This window comes from Pristiophorus japonicus, chromosome 21 (assembly GCF_044704955.1).
Source record: "Pristiophorus japonicus isolate sPriJap1 chromosome 21, sPriJap1.hap1, whole genome shotgun sequence".
Taxonomy (NCBI): domain Eukaryota; kingdom Metazoa; phylum Chordata; class Chondrichthyes; family Pristiophoridae; genus Pristiophorus; species Pristiophorus japonicus.
Genome location: NC_091997.1, coordinates 29,608,570 through 29,628,309, shown reverse-complemented (window position 1 = coordinate 29,628,309; position 19,740 = coordinate 29,608,570). Strand labels below are relative to the sequence as shown.

The 19,740-nt window shown below is 45.9% G+C and overlaps 1 protein-coding gene across 5 annotated transcripts in view; it reads right to left on the bottom strand.

Moving 5' to 3' along the window:
• Positions 1–4,751: 4,751 nt before the first annotated feature.
• Positions 4,752–19,740, bottom strand: part of LOC139233633 (phosphatidylinositol 5-phosphate 4-kinase type-2 beta-like) — a 139,446-nt gene continuing 124,457 nt past the window's right edge. For all 5 annotated transcript variants that reach the window (XM_070864038.1, XM_070864041.1, XM_070864042.1 and 2 more), the window contains 2 exons: positions 12,090–12,214; positions 4,752–5,463 (listed from right to left, as the gene is read on the bottom strand). In XM_070864038.1, the coding sequence (XP_070720139.1) occupies positions 5,383–5,463; positions 12,090–12,214 (206 nt within the window). In that variant the 3' untranslated portion in view covers positions 4,752–5,382. The remainder of the gene's footprint in view (positions 5,464–12,089; positions 12,215–19,740) is intronic.

The window sequence follows — 19,740 nt, the reverse complement described above, 5'->3', positions numbered from 1 at the left end:
CCTAGCAAGCTGCGAGAGAGCCACCAGCCGCAGGTCGGGGCCATAAAAGGAGCAGGGGTGCGGTGGCCTGGGAGCAATGTGGCGGCATGTTGCTTCACGGAGCAGCACGAGCTGGTGCAGGAGGGCGAGGACTTGAAGAAGAGCGACTGGAGTGGACGTCACCAAAATCAAGGTCGCTGATTGGAGCGTGGGCAGGTACAGCAGGAGAGGCGTCAAGCGGCGAGGTCGGGGCGAAGGAGCGGTGAGAGATTGTAGAGCAACGTGATCGGTGCCCAGGAGAGGTGTGAGTTCGGGGACTAGAAGAGGCGAGGGCCCAGGGGCAGCATGGGCCAGCCCACACTGCGATATGTGAGCGCACTAGGTCTGTGCAGCAGAGCTGCTCTCCAGTCGTCTTGGTTAATCCTTGCCACTGGACTAAGACCTAGTTCTGTCAAGCCCGTGTGGTGGCTGGTGTGCAACAGCCACCCCACGTTAGAAATATCCAAGCACATGTAGTTCGGGATCTGGAATGTCATGTCCTTCATTGAAACACCTGTGAACTCATCCCTTTTTGGTGTGGAAGCAAGTCATCCTCGATATGAGGGACCGCCTGAGAGGTAAGGCGGCTCACCACCACCTTCTCAAGGGCAATTACAGATGGCAACAAATGCTGGCCATGCCAGCCATGCCCACATCTCATGAACATTTTTTAAACAAAAGGAATGGCCGGTGACTGCCCTGGTGAAGAAGCAAAATCCTGCCCTCATCCGAAATTTCCCACACGTGTACTTCCCAGTAGCAAGCGGGAGCGAGAACTCCTCCTTGTTTTTATTTTCCAGCTGAATCGACCACCTCAGTCGGGCTTGGGTTAATCCAGACGTACATTTACCATCTGTGCCGCCATCACCTGCTGATCCCTCCATCAGAAAATGGAACCAGCATTTCCTCACAGGAATTCCAGAACAGGATACAGCACACCGGGAGAACGCCCTGGCTCTGCTTTGAAATCGTTCTTTTCTGTCCACCCGCGAGGACAGACGGGGGTCTCGGTTTAACGTCTCATCCGAAAGGAGGAGGCCGAGATTCACTTATTTCTGACTTAAATGGGGATCACCATAAAAGTCCACAACCTCTGAAAATGGGAGGCTGGGCAGAAGAGGTAACTAGTGGAGGGGGTGGGGGGGGGGGGGATGTGGGGAATCTAGGAGCACTTTCTAGGGTAATGGGACATACCAAAAAAACCGAACACATCACACCACAGAATCTCACACTAATTGGATCTGAGCCAGTGAGTGATGACCGATGTCGAGAGTGTTAACCATCACCCGATTGGACCAGTGTACTTTTACAAAAAATGTTTTTTTAATTTGTAAGCTTTGGTATTACTGCAGCGAGTTTAAAACACTGCGTTACCATGACTTCCTAACACAGCATTACAAGTTATTTACAGTCGCACTTTGCCGCTAATTTCCATGATTTTGTGGATCGATGTATAATCTTGATTGCACGTGTTGGATCTGAACCCCACAGGGAATCTCCACCTGGTTTGGGGAGAATTTGATGGTGTTCGTTGAGACTTAACAAAAAATGGCCAGTCTGTCCCCCACCCCATCACTTTCAGGTCCCAATCACAAGATTTTTGATTTCCGAGCTGATAGTATGCAAGTAACATCTGAAATAAGAACAACTGCCAGGGGCAAGTACAAAATGAGTAGACATCCAGGTGGGTGAGGTTGGGTCACATTATTACAGAAAACCAACACATAACGTGGGGAATTAACATATTGGAAGACCTGACTTGCCAAGGTCTAGATTCTGAGCCTATAAAAGGTAAAAACACTGGATTGTTCATGGTTAGATATTGTGCCCAATGTGGTGTGGAGCACTACAAGGCAGGAGGGTCCAATCCCTACCCTGTGCTGGGATAGTTGACCTCCTTGGTAGCAGTGATGAAGATACTAAAATTGGCCTCAGACTGCTGACAAGGAGCCACTCCCAGAAAGTACCAATGGATGGACATTGCACTGATGGCATTGGTGGCAAAATGTCCTGCCGCCAGCCACTGTTCAGGCTCACACATGATGAGTGACCCGTTTGGGAGAACATAAGAAATAGGAGCAGGAGTCGGCCATCTGGCCCCTCGAGCCTCTCCACCATTTAATAAGATCATGGCTGATCTGATCATGGACTCAGTTCCACTTCCCTGCCTGCTCCCCATAACTCCTTAATCCCTTATCGCTCAAAAATCTGTCTATCTCCGCCTTAAATATATTCAATGACCCAGCCTCCACAGCTCTCCGGGACAGAGAATTCCAAAGATTCACAACCCTCAGAGAAGAAATTCCTCCTCATCTCAGTTTTAAATGGGCGGCCCCTTATTCTAAGACTATGTCCCCTAGTTTTAGTTTCCCCTATGAGCTGAAATATCCTCCCTGCATCCACCTTGTCGAGCCCCCTCATTATCTTATATGTTTCGATAAGATCACCTCTCATCCTTCTGAACTCCAATGTGTATAGGCCCAACCTTCTCAACCCCCTCATCTCCGGAATCAACCTAGTGAACCTTCTCTGAACAGCCTCCAATGCAAGAATATCCTTTCTTAAATAAGGAGACCAAAACTGTATGCAGTACTCTAGGTGTGGCCTCACCAATACCCTGTATTGGTATTCTCTGCTTTTATACTCTATCCCCCTTGCAATAAAGGACAACATTCCATTTGCCTTCCTGATCACATGCTGTACCTGCATACTAACTTTTTGTGTTTCATGCACAAGGACCCCCAGGTCCCTCTGTATTGCAGCACTTTGCAATTTTTCTCCATTTCAATTATAATAGAACAGCTCGTATTTGTGGGAAATGTTGTCCAGCAAGCATCTGCACTGACAGGAGCGAGAGAAATTTATTTTAAGATTTAATAAAAAGCACAGTTAATGACATTATGGGTGTGTTTTTTTTAAATTCTGCTTTTATCGTCAATTTTCAGAAGTTAACAGCAATGTTCCCACATCAGCAGTGAGATCAATAGATTTTTGGATATTAAGGAAATCAAGGGATATGGGGATAGTGCAAGAACGTGGAGTTGAGGTCGAAGATCAGCCACAATCTCATTGAATGGCGGAGCAGGCTTGAGGGGCCAAATGACCTGCTCCTGATTCTTAAGACTCGTTGTAGGAGCACCCATTAGAAAAGACCATGGAAGCGGCCTCCCTCCAAATCGTATCAAATACAAGTTGATCAGCCATGATCTTATTGAATGGCGGTGCAGGCTCGAAGGGCTGGAATGGCCTACTCCTGCACCTATTTTCTATGTTTCTATGTTTCTGAGGTGGCATTAAAGGTGTGACCAACAGCCAGCAATAGGCTGGGCTGAAGAATAATCAGGCTGCTATGACACTAAACCACTTGATGCATGGGTCAGGATTATACATTGAGCGAGTTATGCCTGCACCAGGAACTCTATGCAATAAAAGTGAAACAAGAAATCATTTGGTACACTGAAATTCAAAGCTTGGATCAGATGTGCACTTATCGTGATGCCACTGAATTTAGACAGGTAATTTTAATGTTCCTTTTTTTCATCCTTTACAATTTTGAGCTAGCTACAACTGCACTAGAATCTCTATTATAACATACACAGTGCAATGAATTGTACATTTTTTTCCAGCAATACAGATAGGGTGTCAGAAGATGCATTTCTATGTATCTCCTGTAATCTTTACACCTCCAACATCCTCCGTCTACTGTTTCTCAATTATAAACTCGCCTGATCACTTTAGTAAAATGGCCTCCGTCCTTTTAGTAAAGAAGGTTTACGTATTAAAAACAGTCTGTAGAAAATAATAGGCTAGCGAGGGTTCAAACAATAAGGTGTAGTCTCTTCATTGGCTTTAGACATATACATATCTATCAGTGATCACTCAGTCACCACCAAGTGCAGACCAAGTTCACCTTCAGCATCCCTCCCTTAATATCTGTTATGCTACACATAATTAACAGCATACATGAAATTCTCTTACTCAATGGGTTAAAGTGCCAATCAATTCCTTCTATGCTTTCCGCAAGCGACAGGTAAATGGTTCAAATTTGATTCTTGCTGCCAGCGTATATTGTTTTCATATATCCAGAACTTCTTTTTAAAAACTAAAACAGCACAATATTGCTGCAGTGTTTTCAGTCTTGTTAAGGATTCCAAAATCGACCAGGTAGTTTTACAGAATCACTACCACAAGCCACATCATTGTCATGCCCCATCCCCCACCCCCCTCTTTGTAACATCAGGTTCAACAGCAAACAGCAATATTTTCTCAAAAGAATGAGTTTCTTTTTTTAAAGCAGGCCTTTACGATGGAGTTAGCTCTTTTTAAAAAAAAACACCTTTTTACTCATGTCTATTGACCTAGCAGACAGAATGACACATCGTTTCCCACCCCCCTCCAAAAAAAATTTGCTTAAAAGCACAATTACAGACTCTACTCTCTTGAAGAGCTCAAAGAACCCACATCAAGTTAAACGTGGGCCCTCTTGCCAAGCAACGAAAAAAGAAGGTAAACTTTTAGAATACATTAGGAATGCTGCAAATCCAATCGATTTACCCCCAAAACCACATGGGATGGACAGGGCCAATCCACACAGGCTGCATGGCCAGATGCAGGCTCGGGAAATCTGGAGATGTGGCATCCTATTGTAAATCTTGCATTGCTTTAAGTAAACATCTCCCTCCCTCCCTCCGGCTCCCCTCCCTCCCCCCCCCCCCAACAAACAATAGCTTATATATATATATATATAGTTGCGTTGGTTTATTTATAAAGTTGCTAACGGTCTTTTTTTTGCGATTAGACAATATGGCAACTTAAAGACATTTGAAAAACAGCATGGCAAAGGTCCAGCGACGGCAGAACCAGGGTTGGGATGAGTGCAGCGTCACAAAGATACAGGCAAACAATCTATGCCTCTGCTCCGTTAGGACAATATCTGAACGTTTTAAAACAAAAAAAAAAGAGTGATTCTTGTCATGGTCAAAGTGCCCACCATCCTTCACTGCCTGCGAGCGCCCACCTTCCGGTTTTAAGATCATGCAGTCGCGTCCCATCATGGTTAACGGAGTGCCACTGAAGCTAATGCCAGACTCAGAATGCATGGCAGGGAAAACTTCAAGAGTAATGCAAAATTTGAGGCAAAGCAGGTCTGCCGGTGAGTGTCTCTCTCTCTCATTATTTTGTTGTGTTTTTTGTTCTGTTTTGTTTCCAAAGGATGCAATTTTGAGATTAGTCTCTGCACGTTCAATACTGCACGCACCACTACAGTGTCCTCAGCTTTTAGTCCCCACGTTGCTGCATTCGCTACTCATCGGTCGGTAGTCTCTCGTCGTGCATGTCGTGTGTGTGTGCGTGTCTGCATGGGCACTATGTTATGATGTTAGACATAAATTCTAAGAAACGCTTTGAGTACTGTTCGGGATTAACTGTCGAGATCTCGGCACCAGCCTGCAATGCACAAACAAACAAGGGGTTAATTCGAAAAGATAAATGCGCTTAGAAATCACAAAGAACATAAGAAATAGGAGCAGTAGGCGGCCATCTGGCCCCTTGAGCCCGCTCCATTCAATAAGATGAGGGCTGATCTGATCCTGACCTCAACTCCACTTCCCTGCCCGCTCCCCATAACCCTTGACTCCCCTATCATTAAAAAAAATCTGTCTATCTCCACCTTAAATATATTCAATGACTCAGCCTCCACAGCTCTCTGGGGCAGAGAATTCCAAAGATTCATGACCCTCTGAGAGAAGAAATTTCTCCTCATCTCCGTTTTAAATAGGCGGCCCCTTATTCTGAAGCTATGCCCCCTAGTTCTAGATTCCCCCATGAGGGGAAACATCCTCTCTGCATCTACCCTGTCAAGCCCCCTCAGTATCCCTTCACCAAGCAAAGAAAAAAAATTGAACAGTAAAATGGCTGCCATTTTTTTTTCAAGAAACCGTAACCAATGTTTTGGGGGGCCAAACCCGCGCATGTGTGGTTTTTGCATTGAAAAGCGGGTGAGCCGGCTGCACGGGAGCTCCAGAGCCCCGCAGCTTAAAGGGAACATTGACTGTAACTAGTGGAAACAAAGAAATTAATTAGATTTGCTCATTTATTAACCCTAACCCCTCAGGGACATTTCTCATCTCCCCAGCCCCCACACATTCTCCAATTTTCTCTCCAAAAGGCACTGACTCATGCTGGGGTACAGTTCCGCAGGGACCAGCAGCCTTTGGTACCTCATCTAAGCAGCCATTCTTCATGTGTGAGCCTAGACAGTGGGCATCAAGCTGGCTAATCAACTGTGTGGGGAATCACAGCTCACCCGATCTGATTCGTATCTGACACACACCCGCACAATCACACATGGACAACCACACATCCACAATCACAGACACTTACACACCCAATCACACGCACACATCCACAATCAGACACACACGCCCACATCCACAATCACACACACCTCCACAATCAATCACACACACACCTCCACAATCCCACCCACACATCCACAATCACACACCCACGCGCACAAACATGCAGACACCCACCCATCCACACATCCAGAATCACACAGACACACACTTTTCCCCACTAACTTCTCAAGGTTATGATAAGGCAGCAAAGCTTTCTAGAAGTTACTCACCCAAAACAGGCAAAAAACACAAACCTAGTGGCTGACTCAGTTGTGCCATTAGTTTCAGTTCATTTTAGCTACCCAGATAATTTTCAGTGTATAATTAGATCAGACTCCCTCACAACATCGTTTATATTGTACTGCCCTAAATTAAATATAAATGGTTATCTGACTAACATTGGCCAATAAAATTTGCAACTGTGTATTTCTGTTCCTTTTCTAGAATAAAAGTACAACTATCGATCCTTTTATGTAATCAAATCATAAATCAAAGACAGGGAAGTTCTAATAGGCAAGAACAGCACTACACATATTAAAATAAATCAGTTTATTTCTTGTCGTCTCCCCTCCTGTAATGCTGGCACTCAGTTTCCCCAGACATGGTCCACATTTTGACCATTCTTGATGCACAAGCCCAGACCACCTTAAACATTCACTCCCTCCACCACCGGCGCACCGTGGCTGCAGTGTGCACCATCTACAAGATGCACTGCAGCAACTCGCCAAGGCTTCTTCGACAGCACCTCCCAAACCCGCGACCTCTACCACCTGGAAGGACAAGGGCAGCAGGTTCATTGGAACACCATCACTTCTAGGATCCCCTCCAAGTCACACACTATCCCCACTTGGACATACAGCGTCGTTCCTTCATGGTCGCAGAGTCAAAATCCCCATATCCCTCAATTCCCTATGATGCGTCTGTCAAACCCCGCCCCCTATCAAGCTCTGCCCCTCTCCACCCCCCCACCCCACCCCGGCCCGAATGATTCCCGCCACGTGGTGCCAAAAAGCAGAACCCGAGGCCTGAGACTGCCGACCTGAGGCTCCGACTCTCTCTGTCTGCTCAGGCCCCGGCCCCGATTCTCTCTTCCCTCCCCCACGGCCGCCGGTCTCGTCACCACGGCCGTCATTCTTGGCCCCATGACTGCCGCTGGGTAAGGCATGCACTTGGACTGGGGTACGGCCTGCACTTGGACTGGGGTACGGCCTGCACTTGGACTGGGGTGAGGCATGCCACTTGGACTGGGGTGAGGCATGCCACTTGGACTGGGGTGAGGCATGCCACTTGGACTGGGGTGAGGCATGCCACTTGGACTGGGGTGAGGCATGCCACTTGGACTGGGGTGAGGCATGCCACTTGGACTGGGGTGAGGCATGCCACTTGGACTGGGGTGAGGCATGCCACTTGGACTGGGGTGAGGCATGCCACTTGGACTGGGGTACGGCATGCCACTTGGACTGGGGTACGGCATGCCACTTGGACTGGGGTACGGCATGCCACTTGGACTGGGGTACGGCATGCACTTGGACTGGGGTACGGCATGCACTTGGACTGGGGTACGGCATGCACTTGGACTGGGGTACGGCATGCACTTGGACTGGGGTACGGCATGCACTTGGACTGGGGTACGGCATGCACTTGGACTGGGGTACGGCATGCACTTGGACTGGGGTACGGCATGCACTTGGACTGGGGTACGGCATGCACTTGGACTGGGGTACGGCATGCACTTGGACTGGGGTACGGCATGCACTTGGACTGGGGTACGGCATGCACTTGGACTGGGGTACGGCATGCACTTGGACTGGGGTACGGCATGCACTTGGACTGGGGTACGGCATGCACTTGGACTGGGGTACGGCATGCACTTGGACTGGGGTACGGCATGCACTTGGACTGGGGTACGGCATGCACTTGGACTGGGGTAAGGCATGCACTTGGACTGGGGTACGGCATGCACTTGGACTGGGGTACGGCATGCACTTGGATTGGGGTAAGGCATGCACTTGGACTGGGGTAAGGCATGCACTGGGACTGGGGTAAGGCATGCCACTTGGACTGGGGTAAGGCATGCCACTTGGACTGGGGTAAGGCATGCCACTTGGACTGGGGTAAGGCATGCCACTTGGACTGGGGTAAGGCACTTCTGGCTGGCCCTTGCTGTCTTCTGGGGAGCTGTGTCCTCTGTCACTTCAGGAAGTCAAAGTGGATCTTGTTACAATTTGCAAAGTCAGTGAGACCTTGGGATGGGCGGGTCCAGTTACACAGTCATGTGAAACTTCAGGGTGGGTCTTATCCTCCAAGGCGATCAATCATAGACAAAGGGTGGAGCATGGTGACCATTTTTGCCGTACAAATAAGCACATCCTTTGTGGGAGCTTGCTGTGCGCAAATTGGCTGCCGTGTTTCCTACAGTACAACAGTGACTGCACTTCAAAAGTACTTCATTGGCTGTAAAGCGCTTTGAGTCGTTCGGTGGTCTTTTTTTCTTTCTTTGAGTGAAGAAATTTCTCCACATCTCATTCCTAAATGGCTGACCCCTTATTCTGAGACTGTGGCCCCCCGCCCCCCCGAGTTCGAGGCTCTTAGCATCCTCCCAGCATTTAATACTCCCCGCTACCTCGAACACTCAGCTCCAGGTAGGTAGCTCCTGATTTTGCACGGGGGTTTCACTGACCGCAGAACATCGCTGTAACTGAGCATTCGAAACAATTTACAGAAAAATAGAAATTGCTGGAAACACGCAGCTGATCTCTCAGCATCTGACAGAGAAAAGACGGGCTGATGAAAGGCCCACATTGAACCGTTAATTGGTGTTTTCTTTGTTCAAAGGCCGATAGATCAGCTGTGCCCTTCCAGCATTTTGTTTTATTTCAGATTTCCAGTTTTTTTCTTATTTTTTGTGTGGTCTGGTCTGTGAGAAAGGACACAATCTTCCAGTTTGCACCCATTGTCAGAATCTAACATCACCCAGATTCTGTAGCGGTGAATGCCGCCACAGAGCTTTACATACACTGCTCCCGTCCAAGTGCCTGAACTCCAGGCTAAGAGAAGGCACTGGATCAAAGTGACATGTTCAGCCACTCCCCCACTCCCCCAGGCCAATGGTTTCTCCCGGACTGTCATGACAAAATTGCTACCAGGCACATTTATCCTGTGGGTCAGGGTCCACTGGGAACATGAGCAAAGCTGGCCAAGCTCACTCTCATATGACCTATAATGAGAGAAAATGAGAGTGAGTGACAAAGAGCATGTGCAATGTGAGAGGCAGCAAAACAAAGTGCGAGAGAAAGAGCGACTGAGACAGTGAGAGGAGCGAGAGAAAGAGTGATCGAGACAGCAAGAGAAAAAGAGGAGTGAGAGAAAACGTGATCAAGACAGCGAGAGAGAGGAGTGAGAGTTAGAGCGATTGAGACAGTGAGAGAAAGAGGAGCGAGAGAAAGGACGACCGAGACAGCGAGAGAAAGCAATGGAGACAGCAAGCAGAGTTGAGTGCTTAGTAATACTTCAGTACTATGTAAGGACTGGATTTGTACTCCGGTCCTTCATGAACAAGTGGGTATATGTTCCTCGCTTGTCGTTAGCACAGGTCTTTGCTGTGTTTCCTCTTGTCTATAGGAATGAAGGCATGGAATAAGAAAGGTCACATTTTAGGCCCAGCCGTAGCATCAAACCGCGCAGACCGAGTACGGGCGCGAGTCAACACGGCGGTCTCCGCACACTGCACTGATCCATGTGCCTCAACCTCGGGCTGAGACGAGATATTGCATCAGCATGACATGTGCATTCCGTTCGCCACCTAGATTAAGGACTTGCATTTTTTCGTGCTTTTTATATCCTTCGGACATCTCAAAGCATTTGACAGCCAGTGAGTTAGTTTTAAAGTCTAGACACTGCTTTTGAAGGCAAATGCGACAGTCAGTTTTAGCACAGCGAGATCCCACAAACAGCTAAGAGAATGTTAATCTGATTTGGTGGTGCTGGCTGAGCAATGAATATTGGCTAAGACATCAACAGAACTCCTTGCAACTTTCTAAGACGTACCATGCAATCTTTTTACATCTTTCCGGTGGATGTAAATCATCCCAATGGCATTATTTCAAAAGCAGAGCAAGGGAGTTCTCCCCGGTGTCCTGGCCAAAATGTATCCATTAAACAAAACACCTAAAAACAGATGATCTGGTCATCATCACGGGGCTGTGTGTGGAATCCTGCTGTGCGTTAGTTGGTTGCTGCTTTTCATTCACTACAACAATCACTACGCTGCAAAAGTACTTGATTGGCTGTAATTAGGTCTTGAGGTCGTGAAAGGTGCTATAGAAAAGAAAGTTTTTTCTTTCTGCATCAAAATAGCTAGCACTGGGCCTTGGGTTAAGGCCTCAGCCGAAAGACAGCACCTCCTATAGTGCAGCACTCCCTCAAGTATTGCAATAAAATGTCAGCCTCGATATTGTGCTCAAGTGTCTGGAGTGGGGCTTGCACCCACAACCTGCTGACCAGATAATCTGTTTTTGTTACGTTGATTGAGGGATGAATATTGGCCAGGACACCGGGGAGAACTCCCCTGATCTTCTTCGAAATAGTGCCATGGGAACTTTTACATCCACCTGAGAGAGCAGACAGGGTTTAACGTCTCATCTGAAAGATGAGTACTCTATCAGTCAGCCTAGTGCTCAAGTCTCTGGAGCGGGACTTTGAACCCACAACCTTCAGACTCAGGCGAGAGTGCTACCCACTGAGTCAAGCTGACACTCTCAGACAATGACAAGTTTAACAAATGGGTTTCCCCCCGATTTTATATGCATTGTTAACATCCGTGAACGGAAAAAAAACATATCCCTTAAAGTTCTCCCACCTGATGTTCTCGCTAAGGTGCACAGCCGCACAGTAAATCATAGAAATAGAAATTTACAGCGTGGAAGGAGGCCATTTCGGCCCATCATGTCCGCGCCGGCCAACGAAGAGCTACCCAGCTTAATCCCACTTTCCAGCTCTCGGTCCGTAGCCCTGTAGGTTACGGCACTGCAAGTGCACATCCAAGTACTTTTTAAAATGTGGGGAGGGTTTCTGCCTCTACCACCCTTTCAGGCCGTGAGTTCCAGACCTCCACCATCTTCTGGGTGAAGAAATTTCCCCTCAAATCTCCTCTAAACCTTCTATCAATTACTTTAAATCTATGCCTCCTGGTTGTTGATCACTCTGTTAGTTAGAGATGTGACAGATTTGAAGCCAGTGTAGGGGCAGTGAAAGGGGGAGGGGAGGATAGTACAAAAGGGAAGGTCTGTGATAGGGCGGAAGGCGGGAGTGATTAAATGACAAATGGGATGATAGTAGAAGGCAAACGGATATGGTGATGTGACAAGTTAAAAAAACAAAAGATGGGTCATGGGTCTTGAGAGGATGTTAATGGGAATAGCAGAATCATCACCAACAGTTGCCATCTTACAAAATGAAACTGTACTTGCTGTACTTAATCTCAAAAGGTCCCGTGCTGGCTATTGCATCGGAAATTCCGCGTGGGCGCAGAAATTTAAAGGGACCGCGCATTAAAAGCGACAGGCTGCGCAGAACAAAGTGCAGCCGGTGGGGAACATTGCCCCTATCCCCTTCTAAATGCACCCATCTTCCCCAAATCCTTTCAGTTTTAATTGCCATGGGCGATGTACTTACCCCGTGTTTGACTGTCTTGGCAGCATGGGCAGCCTTCTTCTTTGCATCGTAATGAGTTAAAATGTCGATTATTGCCATGAAGAAAACTTCCTTCCTTGGAGCATCTGGAAAATTAGCCAGTATTACTGACATGAGAGAATAAGACGATTACAAGGCAGTTACAATACCAGCACTCAAATACACATGTTGCTTCTGGCAGTTTCGCACACAAGTAACTTTGCTCACTTATGTCTGTAGACTTTCCCAACACTTGTGCAATTCCCATGGTGGGTGGCACTGGGAGACGGAACAGAGCAGCTAGTATGCTGCAGAGTGTTTGAAGCACACCGTCTAATTGGCTAACCACAATTTCTGTGGCGATGGTCAATCATAGTAGTTTCCGGTCATCTCCATGGCAACCGTGGCTACCTAATTAGGAATTACATTGGCGAGCCATGAAATCGATGGCAATGCGAGAGCCAAGTCAACAAGCCCCAGGCTTGTGAGATTTAAAGTTTAAAAAATACACTTGCATTGTACCTCACTTCAAGAACTGCAGTTGTAAAAACCTCATCCTCATTATAGAGCTCTTTGTAATGGCAAATTAAAATGCAGGCAGCCTAACTCCAGCTGGTCATCTGACTGAATGTTAGAGCTACATGGATGGTAAATTCTACCAGGTGCTGGACATCTAGATAACAATACGTGTCCCACTGCAACCAAGGATCCAGAGTGTGGGGGAAAAAACCCCAATTGAAATGATCAATTGTATTTTACTGGTTTATGCAAAACTAGGGCCCAACTCCAATGAAATATATTGAGGACAATCAAGCGTGCAGATGATGGGAGAGGCAGCAATACTGTTTTCTCTGCATTAGATTCAACAACTAAAAAAAAGAAAGACTTGCATTTATATAGAATCTTTCACGACCTCAGGGTGCCCCAAAGCGCTTTACAGCCAATGAAGTACTTTTGGAGTGTAGTCACTGTTGTAATGTGGGAAATGCAGCAGCCAACTTGCACACAGTTCCCACAAACAGCAATGTGATAGTGACCAGATAATCTGCTTTTAGTGATGATGATTGAAGGATAAGTAATAATCACTGCCCTGCTCTTCTTTGAAATAATGCCATGGGATCTTTTACTTCCACCCGAGAGACAGGGTCTTGATTTAATGTCTCATCTGAAAGACGGCACCTTCAACAGTGCAGCACTCCCTCAGTACTGCACTGGAGTGTCAGCCTAGATTTTTGTGATCAAGTCTCTGGAGTGGGGGTTTGAACCCACAACCTTCAGACTATGAGGCGAGTGTGCTACGCAGTAAGCCACAGCTGACACCTAAATGCAACATCTACATGAACTACAGTCCTCTACAGACTCGTGCTATTCTTAAAACTTGAGGGTTGGGAAAGAAATGAGCAAGAAAATCTTGAATCTACATAAACGCTTCTTGCCACACTGTAGAAATATCTCCAAGCATTTCCATATACAATAAATTACATTCGTTGTGATGCAGTCGTCTGCGACAACTATTCTGCACCAACAATGTTCCATCAACAGCAATGACATGAATGATCAGCTAACGTGTTTGCTTGGGTGGGGCTGGTTGAAGGAGGAATGTTGGCCAAGACACCAAGGGAACATCCTGCCCTTCTTCGAATAGTGTTATGGGATATTTAACAACCATCTGAAGGAAGGTATCGTCGGCAACGCAGCACTCCCTCAGTACCGCACTGGGGTATCAACCTGGATCATGTGCTTGAGTCCTGGTGTGGGGTTCGAACCCCAAGCCGACTGGCCCAGAGGCGAATGCGCTGTCAACTAAGCACCATCGAACAATGCCTCTACTTGTTAAAACATTTACTCATTTTACATAAGAAAAACAAACTGGCTTTAACACCGGTACAGACACGATGGGCTGAATGGTATCCTTCTGTGACGTAAATTTCTATGATGCTATGAACACGTAAGCAGGGAGGCATTGATTTTGCATATAGTTTTTTAAAAATCACACATTTCAATATATCATCGGGAAAAGATTCCTATACAACTTAAGACTACCAAGATGTAGTGATGACCAAACATCACATGAATATTTCAGGCATAAAATCTGTACAAGAGACCACCCATCTCTACATCAACAACAACTCCCAAAGGTCACCCTCCTTATAGACAGGTTTCACCATGTGCTTCTCTGAACTTGGCATTTTCTAACGAGCTTTATTCAATTTAAACCCAATCTTTTGAAACAAGAACAATAAACAGAGCAGCTGGCTTGCAGATGTTCAAAGCAAAAATTACCCATTTTACTTAATTTTAACCAATCACGTTATTTGTCCAGTTGTTAATGACTCCCAGTCGAGCTCTTTTCCAACAAGTTCAGCATCTGCATTAGCGACAGCAGCATAGTCGGCTCCACCTGCTACCCTTAATGGTTTTCTAATTACTGTGCCACACATACTCAGATTTTGCTGAGCAGGAGTGTATCTCCTCCCCCACCAAGTTTGGTTCTCAATTTTGTTGTTCTCGAGATGTGGGCCTTTTTTGTCAAACAATTGCTTTTAAGACGGAGTGGTTCGTTAGGTTACTTCGGTGAGAATTAAGAATCAACTGAGTAACCTCGGGCTGGACTCGCGTTTAGGACAGACTGGGAAGGGATGGCAGGTTGCCTACCTGGAAGGACATTAGTGACACAGTCAGTAATCTGGCCAGCTTTCAACTGCATTTTACCAGATGCATTGAGTTTTATTTCACAACTTGCCGTGGTTGAACTCAGCCTCTGGATTGCTCGTCCAGTATCTTAACCACTCCACTGCCACACATCCTTTCAGCTGTGACTCAGTGAGTAGCATCTCGCCTCTGAGTCAGACGGTTGTGGGTTCAAGTCCCACTCCAGGAACTTCAGCACATAAATCTAGGCTGACACTCCCAGTGCAGTGCTGAGGGAGTGCTGGACTGTCGGAGGTGCCGTCTTTCAGATGAGATGTTAAACCGAGACCCCGTCTGCTCTCTCAGGTATCCTGACCAATATTTATCTCTCAATCAACATACAAAAATAGATTGTCACCAACAACTATCATTTATCCTCCCGTTTGCAACCAGGGTTGTATTCCCTGGAATTTAGAAGGTTAAGGAGTGATTTAATCGAAGTTTTCAAGATATTAAGGGGAACGGATAGGGTAGATAGAGAAAGTATTTCCGCTGGTTGGAGAATCTAGGACTAGGGAACATTGCCTAAAACTTAGAGCCAGTATTTTCATGAGTGAAATTAGGAAATACTTCTCACATAAAGGGTGGTAGACGTTTGGAACTCTCTTCCACAAATGGGAATTGATGCTGGGTCAATTGTTAATTTTATATCTGAGATTGATAAGATTTTTGTTAACCAAAGGTATTAAGGGATATGGGGAAAAGGCGGGTACATGGAGTTAGGTCGCAGATCAGCCACAATCTCATTGAACAGGCTCGAGGGGCTAAATGACCTACTCCTGTTCCTGTGCAGTTTTGTCTATGTAATTCAGAAGTAATTCTCACAAATTTTCTGCAGGACAAGATCCTACAAACAACAGTGATGAATGATCAATTGAACTGTGTTTTTTTGGGCGGTGCTGGCTCAGGGCGGAATGTAGGCTGGGGCACGGGGAGAATTGCCTGCTCTTATTTAAATAGTGCTATGTGGGACCTTTCATGCCCACCGAAATAGGCAGATGGGACACAACGCAATGTAGCACTCCCTCAACACTGCGCTGTGATAGTAATCAGACAAAATGTTCAAAAAATTGATTGATGATTATAACTTTTAAAAGCAGATACATGGAAGAATTGCCAATGCTGCAATCGGAAATGGCCAGCTTGGGTATCTGAAAGGAAAACATAGCTTAATGTTTAAGCTAATCGGAACCACTTCAGCAAGGGGTCACATCTAAAACTTTAATGCAAGCTTCACACCAGATACGCTAACCTCTCTATGTTTCTCAGGAGCTGTTTGAGCTGCTGTGCGTTTCCATTCTGACAAAGGTTTGCATTACGATTGTAATGTATGCACCTGTGAGCATGCTCACAAGTTTGTAGAGTTTTTGAACTAAAAGAGTTGTAGAGCTGTTGCGTTGGGAGTGGCTTAGCCAGCCACGTGATGTTCACAAGACTCAATAAAACCCCAGCCAGTTGGGTTCGGGGGATCCACGATGAGACATGTGGTGTGAGCCTGGTGGATGAACTGGTAATGTGTAGTGTGATTGTTAAACCTTTGCTAATAAACCAACTAGTTCTTAATAGCAATGTGTTGCAATGAATTCTTAAGCAAAGAACCTATGCAGCAAATACATTACAACAACGATGTATATTTTTCCAAAACTAGAATAATGGTCAGCAGGAATTTACAGAATCTCTCTCAAGCTACAAGGAGCACCCATTGTCTGATAGATCAAGTGGCCCTCTGCTCTGCTCTGCTCACTGCTCACCGCCCCCCCTCCCCCCCCTCCCCCCTCCCCCACCCCCGCCTCCCCCCCCCCCCCCGCCTCCCCATCAGAGGCAGCGACAGACTCTGAAACAGGAGATACATTAGACAGCAGCATTTCTCAGGCTTCCAGTGCCGAGCATCAAACAGATCTTCTTGCCACTGACTTTGACCCAATGTCCCACAGTGACTGCCGATGTCACAGTGTAGGAAAAAAAGACCAAGACAAACATTATTTTCCATTAGTTCCGACCATGCACCTCATTTTGCTTGCCAAATGTAACAAACCCATGTAAAAGTTAATCAAAACAAAATGTACAGCTGGAAGCAATAAGCCTCAATTAACACTTACACCACACACTGATAAGCTGTAATACCATAAAAGTGTAAAGCTAGAACGAGGTGCTCTATTCAGAGACACCTCGTTCTTAATCAGATCTCATCTCTTATAAATTAACAACTTGTATTTATATAGCACCTTTAAATGTAGTAAAACATCCCAAGGTGCTTTGCAGGAGCATTATTAAACAAAATTTGCCGTCCTTACTCAGTCTGGTCTATATGCGACTCCAGACACACAGCAATGTGGTTGACTCTTAACTGCCCTCTGAAATTTGTTCACGGGATGTGGGCGTCACTGGCAAGGGCAGCAATTTTTAAAAAACGAGCCACGTTAAGTAGCTATTAGGGCAAACAGGTAGGTTTTAAGAAGCTTCTTAAAGGAGGAGAGATAGCTAGAGAGGCGGCAAGATTTAAGGATTCTTGAACGATAAGGGAGTCAAGGGTTATGGGGAACAGGCAGGAAAGTGGAGTTGAGGCCATGATCAGATCAGTCAGGGTCGAGGGGCTGCATGGCCTACTCCTGCTCCTATATCTTATGTTCTTAAAGAGGGAATTCCAGAGTTTATTTAGAATATAGGAGCTGAGGCTTTGAGCTGCACTTAAGACCAAAGTTAATGCACATGTAGAGTCAAAGCGATAATAGTGCTTCGGTATAATTACTTCAAAATAAACAAGGATAGAGACAAAAAAATGCAGAAAATGGCCATTCAGCTGCTTTTATATTGCATGAAGCCAGTTCTAGTGCCACCGGCTCCCGACACTCAAACTTTGCACAGCCAGGAATTAAAATGTGCCACACTCGGTAACGCTGGCCGCTAGGAACAGACAGGACTTCCTGTTTGCTATCCTTAGTGAATTTGGCAATTTTATTTTGGGCCTGCACAGAACCTGCAAGCCAGCGCTAGCATAGAATCATAGAATGGTTACAGCATAGAAGGAGGCCATCCGACCAGTCGAGCCCGTGCCGGCTCTCTGCAAGAGCACTTCAGCTAGTCCCACTCTCCCTTTCCTCGTAACCCAGCAGTTTTTTTCCTTCAGGTATTTATCCAAGTCCCTTTTGAAAACCATGATTGAATCTGCCTCCACCACCCTCTCAGGCAGTGCATTCCAGATCCTAACCACTCGCTGTGTAAAAAGGTTTTTCCTCGTGTCGCCTTTGGTTCTTCTGCCAATCATCTTAAATCTGTGTCCTCTGGTTCTCGACCCTTCCGCCAATGGGAACAGTTTCTCGCTATCTACACCTGTCATGAGTTTGAACACCACTATCAAGTCTTCTCTCAACCTTCTCAGCTCTAAGGAGAACAAACTCAGCTTCTCCAGTCTATCCACGTAGCTGAAGTCCCTCATCCCTGGAACCATTCTTGTAAATCTTTTCTGCACCCTCTCTAAGGCCTTCACATCCTTCATAAGGCATTTAATCCAACATAAAATCTGCATCAGTGACAAATCAATTTAAAGCAGATAAATATTTACCACAAACAATTAACTCTATTTTATCTTTTCCTCAGGAGTTTAAATTCTTGTTGCAAATTGCTCAGTTACAAGCGAAAAATACCTTATGAAAACTTGCAGTTTCAGACTTTTAATATCATGCAAGTAGTTAGGAGCATTTTTTTCCCATTTAGTTTTTGACAAGTTAGCCACTAATAAATCCAGTAAGGAACTCAGGAGAAACTTCTTTACTCAGAGAGTGGTTAGAATGTGGAACTCGCTGCCACAAGGAGTAGTTGAGGTGAATAGCATCGATGTATTTAAGGGGAAGCGAGATAAATGCATGAGAGAGAAAGGAATAGAAGGATAGGTTGATGGAGTGAGATGAAGAGGGGTGGGAGGAGGTTCGTGTGGAGCATAAACACCGGCACTGACCAGTTGGGCCGAAGGGCCTGTGCTGTAAATTCTATGTAATTCTATGTCAGGAAGAGCTTCCTAAACAATAAACAAACATATTTATGCAGTAACTGTGACATCCAAAATAAAAACACTTTGCAGAGGACAAAAATATCACACATGCACAAGCTTTGGGAGTTCGCAGAGGTGTTTGAGAATGGGTTTGAAAGGTGAAGAGAGAAGAAATGAAGTGGACAGCTTTAGGGACTTAGGGCCAGACTTTCCTTTCATTTTCAGCAGGTTTCCGACGATTTTCTCGGCGGTACAGCTATTTCTCCAGCCGGTGAAAGATTCCCCCATAGTTTTTCAAAGGTATTGCTCAAATCTCAAAACGCCCAAACCGCCAAAGTGTACTGCCGAGAAAACCGCCAGGGCGTAAGTTTGGCCTCAACGGAAGCCTGTCCAGATCGCCGAGGGAACCGCCCGGTGAAAGCTGCTTAAACAGGACGGTAGGTGAGTACTCTGCAAAGAAAGGTAAGTTACAGGTTCTTTTTTTTTTATTGTAAAATGCCGATTAGGTGTAAAAGTGTCTTGAGAATGTTTTTTAACTTTTTTTTTTTAAGTGACATTTTTTTTTTAAAGTTTTCCCCCTCCCTAGGCCCAAACGAAGGCTCGGACTAAATTTTTTTAAAAAAACGCCCGTTTTACTTAGTTTCCCCTTAACCGCTGAGAAAACCGCCGAGAATAATGGTGCAAGATCCATTTACTCGCCGGGCGATTATTTTTTTTTAAACTTAAAAGTGGAAATTTTCACTAGCGTTACTTACAAAACGTTTGCGTTTTTTCTGGGCAGGTAATCGGGCATTGATGGGCTCTCGGGAAAGTCTAGCCCTCAGTACCTAAGCCAAGGTTTCTTGGGTTGGGTTTAAGGTATATTGTTGGAACAACATAGACGGAGCTCTACTTTGCATCTAGCCTGTTTTCATAGAACCAGAGAAATTTACAGCACAGAAGGAGGCCATTTTGTCCCATTATGTCCGCGCCGGC